Source organism: Scaptodrosophila lebanonensis, unplaced genomic scaffold (genome assembly GCF_003285725.1).
Source record: "Scaptodrosophila lebanonensis strain 11010-0011.00,11010-0021.00 unplaced genomic scaffold, SlebRS2 tig00000024-arrow-pilon, whole genome shotgun sequence".
Classification (NCBI taxonomy): Eukaryota; Metazoa; Arthropoda; class Insecta; order Diptera; family Drosophilidae; genus Scaptodrosophila; species Scaptodrosophila lebanonensis.
In genome coordinates, this window is record NW_022060538.1 from 4,594,708 (window position 1) to 4,609,749 (window position 15,042).

Sequence of the window (15,042 nt, forward strand, 5' to 3'; positions counted from 1 at the left end):
AGGCGTTCGCATTAAAGTGGGAAATAAATGAGCGCGCAGTGGTCGTGGTTGTATTAAAAGCTTATATCCATTTAAAACCGCCAAGTAGGGGCGTGTACGCAAAATAAAAAAAGAATCTAAAACTAAAAACATTTCAGGTTTTTATTTTTTATTTATGAGCCTAGCCAAGCAACGCTTAAAATCGGCGCTAACATTTTCAAAATATATGTATATATGCGTATACAAGTATACTCGTACGCGGGTCGCCCGTCCAGGGACAATCAGCAAGGCATTAAAAAGGCGAGCGAAAATATTACAACATTTTAATAGCGAAAATGAAGATTTATTGCCCGCGACTGCACATAAAAATAATAATAAAAATAAAAGAGAAAACAACGAGCGCAAAATGTGCCACAAAACTGAAGCTCAACTAAAAACCGCTTTCTAAAAAAGTCCTCGTGACAGCAAAAACAACAACAGCAGTAGTAGCAACAACAACAACAACAACCACCACCACCACTGAGGTGGCACACAAAAAGTGCAAACTGTAAAAATCCTTGCCGCGTCATGTTACGTCAGCCGCATGATAGGCTAGTCTCGCTTTTGACGCAATGGTGTTTGGGGAGGAGGAGGATGAGGAGGATGGATGGGAGGGTGAGTTGGGTGTTCAGCTTGTCATTTATCGCGGTGCCCATTGTTGTTGTTGTTATTACTGCTCAGCGGGACATGCCCCGCTTTGTTAGTAGCAACCACACAGACACATCGCTTGTCCAGGCTGCTCAACTGCCCACGAAAACTGGGCGTGTCCAATCAAAATATGCAAATGTCTTATCCGTAAAACGTCGCTTGTGATGGAATTTCGGCACATGCCGCCGCTTATGTTTCTGTTGTTGTTGTTTATATTATTCTTTTGCTGCTTTTGTTTTGGCTTTTAGCTGTTGACCGTCATCGGAGACGCCGCTGAGGTGCAGACCTTGGCCAACTCCCAACCAAATTAGCAGTAGTTATGGGGAAGCCGCTGCTCTGATTTATATATACACATATTCGCATGAATATCTGCATAAATTGTGTGTGCGGTTTGGTTGTTTACTGCGCTTTAATTCAATGCCGTCAACATTTGCACGTTGTTTTTGGTCTTTCGTTTCGACGAGTCATTGATCCTAATTAATGTGCCGGGAGGCGATGAGTGGTAATACTAGAATGAGTTCATTGTACTACTTGTTTCTTCATTTGTGAATGTCCTTAAAGCATGCTTTAAGACAATTGTACTTGAAAAGATTAGCTAAGTAACTAATATTCCTGAATATAAGAACTTTCATCCAATGGGGGAATTATAAAGGGAACGCACTTTTATGTACTATCTGCAATTGTAGTTTTTAATCTACAATCTGGAAAATGATAGGAAATCTATTTGAGGAGTTTTCTGAATTCACAAAAGAAAAAATTGTCTTTAATTTTTTATTTTATGAATTTGCTATTAACCGATATGGGATGGGTATTTATAGCGTAACTAATCAGGGATGATCACAATAGGCCCTGAAAATAGATCAAGACTTTGAGTTCCAATATCGAATAAATAGGGACTTTTTCAAAGATTATTATTTTTTAATTATACTTTTTCGTCATCATCTCGTCATCTTTTTCTGTTTTAGCAGCCATCATAAATTTCTTTACATTCTAAACCCTTATTGACACTTTCCTTACTTTTTATTGGGTTGGTTTATTGGGTCTCACAATCTGCAATTGAATGTGCGTCCGGAATCAGCAGCAATACTTGTAATAGCAATAATAGCAGCAAATAATTATTTGATCAACAATGCAAAGCATCTAAGGTCGGCTAAAAATGTGAGCGAACTTTGAGTTTATTTTAATCCATTCCGTTGAGATGAAAATTCAGGAAGTATCTGACTTCTTAATAAATAATAAATAGTGTGCTTAAAGAGCTAAAGTAGTGGACAGTAACAATTTGTATTCCCTTTTATTTTAATTTTGTACGTTGGTTACTTTTAAATACATACTATATTAATGATGTTGATGTAATATAATTAACTGGTAGTTTGGAAAACAGTCGCACCTCACAGGCTTGTCAAAATATTAATGTTGCGTAGTGTAGCATATGATTGATTTATGGATGTCATGGGTTTTTCGAAATTGCCAGGCGTATCGTTCACAGTTCGACTCGAGCTGCTGCCTCAAAACAAGCTCTTTAGTCGATACCTATTTGTAACTCGAACAGTCTTCCAGCTCGCTTACTTGCGACTCAGCTATGACCACCCAAGAGCCACATTCGAATGCTACCGACATTAATGACAGCTTCGTGAGTAATATATTATGTCTCGTGCATAATCGAAATAGATAGGTTTTCGAGTTGAGCAGTTAGCACCTAGAGCTTCGCGCAAATACAACAACTATAATACACATATGTATAGAGAATACATATACTATAGTGTATGTTTGCCAAAACTTATCGACTGCTAATCAGAGAAGCAGCAGACACAACAACATCAACAAGTGGCAGTGTGTTTTGTGTGTTTTGGTGACGACATAATCACGTTTAAATAATGGACATGTCAAAAGTTATTTATTTATCCGATCAAGTGTGCTCTACTCTTTGAAAATTGGGGTTTTAAACATATAAACTGCATACGGAGTAATAGAAAACAAATATATTTAAAGAAACGGAGAGTTCTAGAATCCTAGGGAACACTTATTAAATGATTGAAAAGAGACAGATTTGTTGTTTTAAGCTCTAATGTCTAGTTTTGACTTAGATGTTAATTTTTTTTTAAATATTTTATTCTTCTACTTCTGTAAATTTATTTATTTAATATTTACAATTATAAAAAAATATAAGTTCGTGGCACACAACTTTCCCTTCAAACTCTAATGAAGTATTGCTTTAATACCACTATTGATGCCTTGAATTTTAAAGAGCATTCGAATTTCGGCGCGGAAGCTTATCGGTGCTTTCTTTATCTGCTACACTTTCAATTTGGCTTGTGTGTGTCAATTTGTATGTTATCGTCAATTATTTAAAACGCGTGAAACATTCGAAGCCTTCTGGTTTAGTTTTGTGTTGCTTGCGTCTGAATAAAGTTGCTATACTGTTTAGAGCTACTCATGGAAGCGTGGAAATGATCGCCAGTATGCCAGAATGGGTGTGGGTTTCCAACGGCGGCTGCGCTGCACAATTGTTTGCATTTTTTCGTTTGTCATCTGCCAGATTACGATACTCTTAGTCCTGGTGCATTTTGGCGGCCTTGAGGACGTGAGGGCACGCAGGGTGAGCATCTGGAAGGATAAGGTGCCTACTGTGGTAGTACTAATAGATGTTTCCATTGCAGTTGTATCCACGCGACTCGTACGAATGGCGCAATTTCATTGCGAACACGCCCGCGCGATCCGACAGCTTTTATCAATATAATCGCGCGCGCAGCGATCTCTTGGGTGAGCTGCGACAGCTGCCAAACACGCGTGCCGATAGGTGGGTCTCATTAGGCGTGATTGTCTGCGGCGACTACTTATCTTAACAATGCCTTGTGCTCCATTGCAGCTGCTACAAACGCTCCTACGCAATGCCTCTGGCATTCCGCGCCCGGGTCAGTGTCGTCATCAGCTATCATAACGAGGCACGCTCCATGCTGCTGCGAACGATTATATCGCTGGTCAGACGCACGCCCGCACACTATCTGCACGAATTAATCATAATCGATGATTACAGCGAGGATGGTAAGTCTCATTAATCGGTAAATCAAGCTCATCAGATTTTATTTATTATGTAAGCCCTAATTGGTTTTCTAACTGCGTCCCCCTTCTTGAGGTTCTTTAGGGAATATTAGATTTCCGAACACGCATACTCGTTATTTTATATTTATTTATTTTTTGGGATTTTAAAATTTAGTTATAAAACTTTTTAGTGGGTTAGGTCAAAAATTTGTTGAACAATTACAGCCAATTATAAACAAATATGATTTAGGGTATTCCTGCAAACTTTCTGCATTTATTCATTTATTTAGCTTAGAAAGTATTGCATTTTATTTTAGAAAAAAACAGAGAATCGAATGGTCTACCATTCTTTTCTAAAGATGCTACACTTTTCAGAGAAGGGTATACTAACTATTTATTATTTCCATTAGCAAAATATTAATAAAATGAAAACAAGCGAAATAGTCTAAAAAATTGGAACTAAAAGTAAATAAAATGTAACAATATTTATGCATTTCAAGCATTCCAAGTAAAATGCGAGTCAAAAAGTGTAAAGAAATTTTTTCAAGATAGAAACATATTTTTGTAAATTATTATATATTATATATCAATACTAATCAACTGCTCTATAATAGTAAGTTTGCTGCACGAACTGAAATCGAGGATGGATAACAGCAACGCCCCAAAGTTGCTCTTTCTGCGCAATATGGAGCGCATGGGCATGATTTGGTCACGAAACAAGGGAGCCAGCATAGCCAGTGGCCACTATCTGATCTTTCTGGACAGCCACTGTGAGGTGAATGATGGTTGGTTGGAACCGCTGTTGGATCGGCTGACACGAAACGCCAGACTTGCAGTCAGTCCCGTGCTGGACCGCATCAATCCCCAAACGCTGACTTATGTTCATGGCAATGCGCGCTTGAAGGGCGGCTTCGACTGGAGTTTGCACTTCCATTGGCTGCCCCGTATACTCAAACCCAAGGAGCCGTTGGAAAGGCCATATAGTAGTGCAACCTTTTCGGGCGGCATATTTATGATCTCGCGTAAATGGTTTCTTGAGCTACAGGGCTTCAATCAGCACTTACAGGTGAGTGACTAATTAACTACTGACTGCCAAGTGCAGCTAATTACAAATGTCAAGTGTAGAACGCCTTTGCTTCCGGAGGGAAGTTACAGCGGATTCCGCCCACTCGTGGCCCTCAAAAACAATGACACACAATTTTCGAGGTAGTGTTGTGGTCAGCACTCGGCAGGGGAAACTTGTACAGCTGACAGTGTCAATTAGGGGTGTATGGGTGTTGGTTTTTCGTGGGATTGGCGGTTCGACTGGCGTTGACATGCAGGCTTCCGCTTGGCACGAAACAATTTACCCTTTGCCACAGAGAAGTTGACTAACCTCTTGTTCTGCTGGTGTTTTCCTTTTGCAGATTTGGGGCGGCGAGTCCATTGAGTTTGCCATTAAATTGTGGCTTTGTGGCGGACAAATTGAGATCGTGCCCTGCAGTCGAATTGGACATATTTTTCGCAGAAGCCATGCCTTTCAGTTTCCGGCAGTGCTTGGCGACAGAGATGTGAACAGTGCCCAGGCAACATATTTGAGGTAGGTGGTAGGTAGGTTGGCTTCCCGGCCGCTCGACTACTTGGCCGCTGCTGTGCGTGTCGCCATCACCATCACCATGTAGGTGTGAAATGCGCGCCCTTCTTTGGTATTTTTCAATTTATTTCCGGCCACGCCTGCCAAGCTGAGTCGAACCCCAGCTATCCAGGACTGTCCATTTTAATAAGAACATTCCTGGCACGCGATGCGTTTTCACACACACATCGCATGCCGCTTTCCTTCTTTGGCTTGCAGAAACTCAAAAATCATAGCCGAGGCCTGGCTGGACGAATATAAATATTTGTTCTACGCACTCAAACCGGAAGCCAAACACATTCCATTGAACTACTCCGTCGACGACCTAAATCACTTGAAAACGGTGCACCATTGCGCGAGTTTTGACTGGTATCTGCGGCATGTCCTGAAGGAGCTCAAGTAAGGGCACAACACCCTAGTTAAATAATATAACTTCTTGCTTCAAAAGCAGTCATAAGTATTTATATTGCTCAGCTAATACAGAGGGTCAGAGGCATGTGCTCGAATCAAATCATTCGGAAGCGTATAAAGTAGCTCTTGTGTGTAGGAATCGTGTAGCATCGATTACGCTTCAACTGCCAATTACCATGGGAGGTAGGGTTACTAAACTTGATCTTATTAACAGACCAAATTTGTGGCGTTCTAATCCAAATTTCATTAAAATCTGTCGAATATGCAAGTATTATCATGTTTGTTATGAACTCTGGCAGAGGGAGTGGAAGTTAAGGCTCATAATAGAGTTGAGTTGGCAGGAATATAACTTCTTTAACTATTTGGATCGATTTTCTATGTATTATTTATATAATTGTACTATACAATAATAGAGAGGTGAACCTATATTGAGATCGGTCATTGGCTGCGTTTTGAAATGAAGAAGAACGATCACCATTTGGCTTACGTTGAATATAGTAGGAGGGGAAGCAGAACGACTTATTGTTGGAAGAGCTTATTTTAAAAAAGCATAAAAGGAATGGGAGAACAGCCACGCTATGATCTTTTTCCTAACAAATTTAAAGTTCAATAACGCATTTCTTCATTTTTCCTTGCAGGCTGGAGAATGAAGGATTAAAGGCGATGGGCACACTGCGCAACGACGCGAGATGCCTTCATGTTGAGCCGTCAGGCATAAAAACGGAGCTGCTTCTGCAAAGCTGTTACCAGAGTGGGATTACAACTTGGTTCTTGCGCCGGGAGAATGGCCACCTGCAAGCGAACACAGGACTCTGCTTAAGTGTTCTCCTGCCCACAACATTGACATTGGAACCGTGTGCACAAAAGAAACCCCTACAGCGCTGGCACAGACGCAGCACACTCCTAGTGCATAGCAGTACGCGCCTGTGCCTGGACAATCCGCGGAAGAATCGGGTAGTACTCAGCGGATGCCGCCAGAACGCGCCATCGCAGTCATTTCAATTTTCACTCGAAATGCAGACTCAAACATAAACGGTTTTTCGTTAATAAGCTTTCGGCTCTGCGTCTTGGTGTAAATGTGAGGTAGGGAGTGGGACTGCGCCTATGAGTGTAACTATTCAAAATGTTGGCATGTTGCGCTAATCTTTGTGAAATATTTCCGCTCCTGAGGTAGCAGCAACAGCCAGAGCAAGCCATAGATTACACTCGCGTATCAGTTGCCGTTGGGGGTGGTTGCCAGGGAGACGCGCAAAAGGGAAGCACTAAATTATGGGGCTGCACACACACAAAGGTGAAAGGTAGTCCTGGGTCTACTTTTTTGCTGCCTTTCTGCCTCCTCGCTACTATCAAGGCACGGCGCGCGCTTCCTGTCGCATCCGTCACACGCGAGACACACAATGCCGACTAGAGATAAAGAGCTAGGGATGGCGAGCGTATTGTGCGCTTGTTTAGCAACATCATCCACCCGACCGGCACAGGAGTGTAAAGTCAGAGAGGCAGTCCAGTAGTTACACTTTCCAAAAAATGAATTTGCTATGGAGTTATAACATATAGCCATTTGATTGCGTGAAGCTCAATCCATGTCTGTTACATAAAACTCCCGCAATTGAAATATTTCCGCTTCTCGACTTTTATTGGCACAGTAGCCCGGGAAGACAGCCAGGGGAATTAAGTGGAATGAAATTCAAATAAAAGGTCTCCCTTATATCTTACGTTTGATTAAAATAACCTTGCACTTTTGAATTCCCAGTCACTTTTCAGTCTAGGCTCAGACTACCTGATATTGCACATGGCTTGCAACTTTTCTCTCATAATGAGTGAAAGGTGTCTGGAATATATTTGTAGAAATAAGGGCGGGTACTCATGATATCTTAACGATTATGTGTTTGGGTTTAAAAAAAGTTAGTTTTGTATAAGCATCTGATAAATGTTTTTTACAATTATTTGTTCTCTTTTCAAGCCACATATTTGATTGAATTTTTGGGATGAAAATTACAGTGGATTGCTTATAGTTGTTTGAAATTGATTATGTGGTATTTAAAAATATATATTCTCATATCAGTTATCAGACAATTTTATCTTTAAGTGTAGACGTTTGGCCAGACTGGTAACAATGCTCGTCGCCTTTACAATTGTTGCCGGCCCGGCACATCAAAGTCATCCTCTGTCGGCGGCGACTAGCAAATGTAATTGAGTTGATGGTTCACCAGCGCGCTTCCGGCAGCCGGAAATGGGTAACAAAAAAAAAAAGAAAGAAAAAACAAACGTTGCATTGCAAAAGAAAATAAATAAAAGGGAACTGCATACGACTGTGAGGCAGAGCAGAGCAACTTGAGCTTTGTTTTCTTTGGCCATTTTTTGCTGCGGTAATAAAGCGTAAAAGTTAATTTTGTATCTCAACAACAAAAGTTGACAGGCCGAGACAACTCCGCTCTAGAGGCGGACAAACAATGCAACAATGGAGAGACAAGAGGCCCGTAGCGCGACAACGGATTTTTTTTTGCCGTATTGAGGCAACAGGCGACTCTTAGCCCACGGGCAGCAGCGCGTAAAAATCACATTTTTCATAGCATTTAATAAAAACAAAATAAGGGGAAAGTAAACAAAAAATAACGGGCGGGCAGTCGGTAGTCGGCAGTCGGCGGTCGCAGTCACAGGCGTCTAAACAAGTTGGCCTGGCCGGTTGGCTTCGGGCTGATGATGGGGGGGATGGGAAGGGCGGCTGTTTTCTGGCTGACGGTTGCCGGCAGTTGGCGTTTAGTTTCATTTAAGTAATGGCTGCTGCAGTTTCCGCCATTTTATTGTTTCCACCTGCAAGTGCGTCGGAAAGTTCCACCGCAAAGTGGTCGCTTGGCAACATAAATTATAGAAGTGCGTTGATTGTCGACTATAACCCAACAGTCAAGATGGCAATAAAGCAGTGAAGCACTTGAAATGATTTAATTTTCATTCATCGTACAATTGCTTTAATTTCCTATGGCTTTCGGACCACTATTGCCTTGAGACAATGGCATGCCTGCTCAATAGCAGTCCTTGACATGTTTTAGGCACTCTTAAGCAGCTTGAATTCTTATCGGACTTCATTCATTCATTGCACTAGTCAGTTTTGAATTTCTGTTGTATAGTGTGTGGGTGTACCTTGTGAAAAAGTTGCGCTATCATTGAATAAACAGCAGTGCGCCCACTCAAGGACAAACCTTAATTATGCAGAGCAACAACAACCATAACCACAACAACAACATCAAAAGTGGGCTGTGACCAGCACGAAAAGGGTGGCATACTCGTAGAGTAAGTTGACTATTCATTTGAGGATTTCATTTTATTATCTGCATAATTCTTGCGGGCCCAACTTGCTGGCTGACCACATGGCCCTCTCCTCCCAATTCTGACCACCACTCTAAAGTTTCTGTTTACTGCCCTTCACTTTTCTCTTTTTCCCTTTGTTCGCTCAAAAGAATCAAAAAAGAAAAAATTCATCATTCAGTGGCGTGCATTTAAAACATCTTGATTAAAAAACTAAAAACGAAAGCGAGCGCTCAGTAAAATGGCAAAATGAAAGCCAAATGCGAACTCTGCGTATTTTAAGTGAGACTCCCACCCCCCATACCACCCTAAAAGAAGAACGAAATACAAATTAGTGGAGAGGTGAATAGAAAGTGGGGATGTGGGTGGCTGGGGTGGGGGCGGTAAGAACTTATACCGCAATCGCTACAAAGCAAAGAATCGCGGAATTTAAAAAAGGATTTCAAAATTAACGCACAACATAAAGCAGAGCCAGCAAAAAAGTCAATTTGAATGATTAAATAGAAAAACATCCAAGTTTCCAACATTCAACAGCCCCCACCCTGAAGCTATTGCTCGCAGCTTGTCCGAGGCGTAAAAAAGCGCTTAGAGTCGTCTTTTGTTCTGCCTTCGTATTGCCTACTTTTTGGGATTTTCCGATTTACAAATATTAATTCTTTTTGGGCGAAAAAGGTTTGCGCGCGCCAGATCCATTAGTAGACATAATGGACTCACCAGGGCTAAGGGTGTTGTTGCCCTCCCTGAAACGGGATGAAACGTATTACGTGAATACATGGCAACGACACGAAAAAGCGATAATCCATCATTTTCAGCCGTCAAGAAAAAGCGATGCTGCGGACAGTGGTTTTAATGTATGGAAAAAGATATCAGAGAATATGTTTTAAAAATTAAAACTGAAATTATTCTAACATCATTAAAAAAACAATAAAAGAATGCTAAAGTAGAGCAAGCTCAACTCTTAAATACCCTGTACCTCCCACCAAAAAGGAAAAAAAAAAATTTGTTTAATAATTAAAAAAAAATTAATTAAATTATTTAATTAAATACAATTCATGTACAGTTTCAACAGCATACATTTACATCAGAATCGTGTCTCTGCGTGTTTATATGCGTGTATGTATGCAGCACAAAGTTGAACCCAAGCAGCAACAACAACAACAGCTACCGGCAGCGCTACAAGCAGAGCATGGGCAGCGATTTTATTTATGGCTATAACTTCTTCAGAATTGACCTATCATGATGAAACATGGCATACAGGCATACATGGCATAATCACTAACAGGATGCAGCTACCTAATTTTAGGGCTTATGGGAATCTGCATACCGAGTTTGGTTATTCTAGCTCTTGTACCTTCTGAGATCCTTGCGCTCATACAGACGGGCGGACGGACAGACGGACGGACGGACATGGCTATATCGACTCGGCTTGTCACCCTGATCAAGAATATATATATATACTTTATGGGGTCTAAAGCCTTTCACCCTTTGGGTACAAGCTATGAAAAAAACCCAACAATCAAACATAGTATGCCATTTTTCTCATTTGCAACTCATTCCAGTTAATGATTATGTGTCCGTATGTTAGGTTTCATCGTTATAGGTCAGTGTAAAAGTGTATAAGTGTATTGGCTCAGCTCTGTACTGTACACATGCTAATTCTAAAGCACATTTCGTTACTTTTTCAGTTTTCTGAATTTTTTTTAAAATTTCTATAATTATTCTGCACAGGTATAGAGTATTTTAAAGTCCAGATACCCAATTTAGGTTTTCCAATTGATTTGTTTTTATTTGTTTGTTTTTATTTGTATTTATTTTTGTCCTTTAGTGATATTTTCAGTTTTATAAATTCCACGTTGCTTATATTTTCTACTATGCATTTTTAATTTGAATAGTTTTTTACCGTTCTTATTTCCACTGTGCTAGTATTATTAACACTGGATTGCCGTCCATGCTGTCGTGTTTGTCGAACCTCATGATTAAGCTAAAAATATTGAGGCGCACATATGCACCCGTATATACATACATTTAAGTATATACGAAAAGGTTTAGCTCAGCGTCCTTGGAATGCTTACACGTTCGCATATAAATACATGCATATGTGTGTGAGCTCGTATGTGTGTGCCTGAGTTTCCTCTTTTGCCACAATGAAATGATTTTTATGAAAAATTAAAAAGCATTTCAATCACGTCGAAAGTTTCTGGCATAACAAAATTGTATGCTTCAAACAGTTTCTGTACGTATTGGAGTGTGGGATTCCTTTCTGTGCGCTTTTCAAATGTTTTGAAGGTTATAGCTCGAGGCGGTGTACGAGTATATAGTAAGTGTGTGTGTATGTCTGGTTGAGAGTCTTGAAACGTTTCTGTTTGCCTGGTTGCCTGTCGTTCATTCACATATTAATTTATGTGAAGTGTGTGTATCCAGAATCAGGCTTTTAATTTTCCACTTAGTCCTGCGCTTGGCTGCTGCTTCACACTAAATGTTGTTGTAGGTAGTTATTGCACTAAACTGTCTAATTAACCCATATAATGTATGACATGACGTATTTTGGCAGCTGAGTTAATTATGCTCTGTTCGAGACATGAAGTCTAAGATGTACTTGTAAGTGTCGTCTCGAACTGCGTGAAGGACGTTAAATTCCAGATGTTAATAAGTAGATCGATGGGATACACTTCTAAGCATTTGACACCTTAGGTGAAATAAATGACGCTTTATTTTATTATTTATTGCTATTTAAATCATTAAATCGAGCTATGTACATAGCATCCTTTTCAGTCCCGAGCTGTCTTTGGTCTAAAAACTCTTGGCCATGCAAAGTGTGCTGCAAAGCACAATGGCAGACGTACTATACATGGAAAATAGGCAATGAACTTGCATTAAAAATTAAAGACTTCATTAAGTCCGCAGCTGTGCACATTAAATAAACATAATTTTCATGAGATCTGCACAGATTCGCAGGCGTCCATTTTGAAGGGAGTTTGTTTTTTTCTTTAATGCGGTGCCTAATTCGCTTTTAATCTCATCAGCTTGTGGAGCTGTCGCTGTTTCTCTGCTGTTGCCGACGGCGCAGCTACTGAGCCGCCAACAGCGTCGTCACAAGCGCACTGAAGTGTGGTCCACATCAGCGCTAACCCAAAGGGACGAGCTTAGTCGCCATTTTGATGAGCCACAACTGTGGCGCAGACAGCGTCGTCGCCGTCGCCGTCGACGGTGACTATGACTATGACGCCGGCGACGATGTTACCTGCAAGTGACAGGTGAGTGCGCCGGCAACGGCAATAAAAAGCATGTAAATGGGGTTTAGGGGCTGTTGATGGCGCTGCTATGCCAGTGGACTGAGGACTACGCAAATAAACACTGATGCACAGTGTCGGGCATATGTTTTTTGACAAATCTAACCAAAGGTGTATAATTGGAGTAGTAAGCTTCTTTTATGAAATGCGTTTCATGGGGCATTTTTAATTTTCCATTGACTATTTTAGACTCAAGTGAAATTATAAAGTAATTTTGCTGCCAATTAACCATAAATGGGGAATTTATTTATATTGTATGTAAATTTACTTTTCATCAATGCTATTATTGTTTTCTGGATTTTATGCCAAGTGACAAATAAATAAATTTTAGACTGACCAAAATATTTTACACGTGCATGTAGATAAGCTGTTTAAAAAAAACATTTGATTATATTAGTAATATTACATCTGTTACTAATATAATCAAATGTAAAATATTTTGGCCGGTCTAAAATTTATTTATTTGTCACGGGATAAAAACTTAACTGAATTTCGTTAGCATCACATATGTAGATGGATAGCAAGGCTTAGAAAATTAAAACGAGGAATGGAGAAATGCTTTTACTCCCAAAGCGTTCAAATTACACGACTAGCAATTATTTAATTTGATTTCCAACACAACCGCAAAAAATGCGTTCCTATTAAGTACTGTTAAAGTACTACTTGTATTTATATATTAGTAAACATTTGCCAGCTAGTGTAGAGAATATACGGCTAACTGTCTAACCAGATAAGACGTTGTGCAGGCAAAGTATGTGTCCTTTACCATTTTGTGGTTATGTTATGTTATGACGTAGCCAACCTAAGGGCCGAAGGTGTAATAGTATTAACCCTACGAGTATGTGTCCATTTTGACGGCTCATGTGTTGGACCGCCCCTCATAGGGAGAGATAGGAACTGCTAGATAGGCAAGGCAGACAATAAAAAAGCGTAGGTGGCAAAACGCTTGTCAGTTTGGCTGGATGGATGAATGGATGAATGGATGGATGGATGGATGAATGGTAGCTGCTTTCATTGAGCGCTCGTCATGCAAATGTGTATGTGTGTGTGTGTGTCTGTGTTTGTGTGTGAACAGTTGGGGGTGTGTGTGTTTGTTTTTTGTGCTGGCTGCTTTTTGCTTGGCACAGAGCAGTTAATCAGTAAAATTAAGCACAGGGAGCGCAGTCGGCAGCGCTGTCGACGGCTGCGTCGACAACAACGTTTACAGTTCATTCAGCTAAGCTGCCGACGCCATTAGGACGTCATGTTGTGCAGTACGATGGCGAAGCTGTCACCAGACGGCGACCAACTGAGAGATCGAGCGAAGGAAGGAATAAAAACCGAAACCAAATGTTGTCGGCCATGTTTCGTTGTTATTTTTTAGGCAGTTGTTATTGTTGTTATTACAGCTGCTGCTGCTTCTGCTGCTTAAAGAGCGCTAAAGTGCCAACTGTTGAAGCAGCGTCATCCAATTTTTTGGCCAACTGAGGCAGAGCTGAGCAAATAAGTATGTGAGCAGCTAAAAGGCGAGGGCAACAATGTTTTGCCTGTCAATGCTGATGAGCAGCGCTACCCACACACACTTATACACACTCTAACCAACACACACACACACACACACATAGCGACTAGTTATTGTTGTTGTGGCGACGCTGTCGCTGCCGCTGTTGCTGTTGCCGTTGCTGTTGCCGTTGCCGTTGCTGCCACCGTCTCTGCCATTTGGTGTGCGTACTCTGGGATTCTTCGACTTTGGCAGCAATCAGTTGTGCGCTGGAAACGAACGCGTGCAGTTTGGAATTTTTTCCCGATTCGATTTGCCAAATGCCAGCTGAAATCTCTTTTAAAAATATATAATAAAATCTAATAAAACTCATAAGCTAACACCCGCGCCCCGCCCGAGCCCGCACAACTCCACAGTCGTCGGTGCCGCTGCTCTAATAAACGTCATCTCGCAACGAAATTAGCCAAAAGTGAAGGCGAAGGCGACACCAAAAGTGAATTTATGATATTTGTATTTTTGTTTGCGATTTTGAGATGTGCGAGCAGCAACAACAACAAGGACGACGACGATAAGGCAGCAAGACGCCAGGCTGTCGTATGGTAGAGAGGCCGAAGTCAAGGCGATGACTATAGACTCTAGACAGGACTCGCGTGCCAAATTTATGCCAACGCTTTGTCAATAAAACGTAAACGAAGCCAAAGAACCGAAACCAAAAGACATTCGCACGCAGCTGTCGTACATGTTGTTGTTCTTGTTGTTGTTTTGGGCCATGAAGAAGACATCATAAACAATTTATTGCGTTGAGGGTGCAGCGTTTCCTTGGGCCCCCAAGTAAAACAGCAACAACAGAAACCCGAAAAGGATGTGCAGGGCGTGACACACTTTCACCTGTGCGTCGACGTCGGCATCCGCCTCCGCATCGGCATCGGCATCGTCGTTGGCGTTGGCGTCGACATCAACGTCGGCCTGTCTCGACAACAACGTTCAGGGCACCTCCTGTGCCTGCAGGATGTCCTCTTTTTTGCCATTAGAAAGAACCGTAGGAGCAGAGTGAAAATTGCACGTGTTTATTGGTCAGGCAGAAGGACAAGGCAGCTGTCCTGCTGTTGTTGTCTTACCTTGTTACAATTACCGTTAGCCGCTACAGCCAATATCGTTTGGCCTTATCGCGCGTTAGTGCCGCATTATGTGTGTGTGTGTGTGTGAGTTTGTGTCCTCAAATTGCTTTTTACACACGGTTT

At 41.2% G+C, this 15,042-nt stretch overlaps 1 protein-coding gene across 1 annotated transcript; it reads left to right on the forward strand.

Moving 5' to 3' along the window:
- Positions 1-2,218: 2,218 nt before the first annotated feature.
- On the forward strand, positions 2,219-6,811 carry LOC115621947 (putative polypeptide N-acetylgalactosaminyltransferase 13). Its single transcript, XM_030515794.1, has 8 exons — positions 2,219-2,296; positions 3,092-3,262; positions 3,324-3,463; positions 3,533-3,708; positions 4,320-4,771; positions 5,112-5,284; positions 5,537-5,716; positions 6,367-6,811. Exons 1-8 carry the CDS (start codon positions 2,246-2,248, stop codon positions 6,758-6,760), a joined length of 1,737 nt encoding a protein of 578 aa, XP_030371654.1. The 5' UTR covers positions 2,219-2,245; the 3' UTR covers positions 6,761-6,811.
- Positions 6,812-15,042: the final 8,231 nt, after the last annotated feature.

What these genes read in the sequence shown, in the direction of transcription:
- LOC115621947 (XM_030515794.1), top strand. Translation starts at nt 2,246, where the DNA reads ATGACCACCCAAGAGCCACATTCGAATGCTACCGACATTAATGACAGC. An exon ending in AGGACGTGAGGGCACGCAGG is followed by an intron (nt 3,263 to 3,323) that starts GTGAGCATCTGG and finishes TTTCCATTGCAG; the next exon opens with TTGTATCCACGCGACTCGTA. An exon ending in CATGTCCTGAAGGAGCTCAA is followed by an intron (nt 5,717 to 6,366) that starts GTAAGGGCACAA and finishes TTTTCCTTGCAG; the next exon opens with GCTGGAGAATGAAGGATTAA.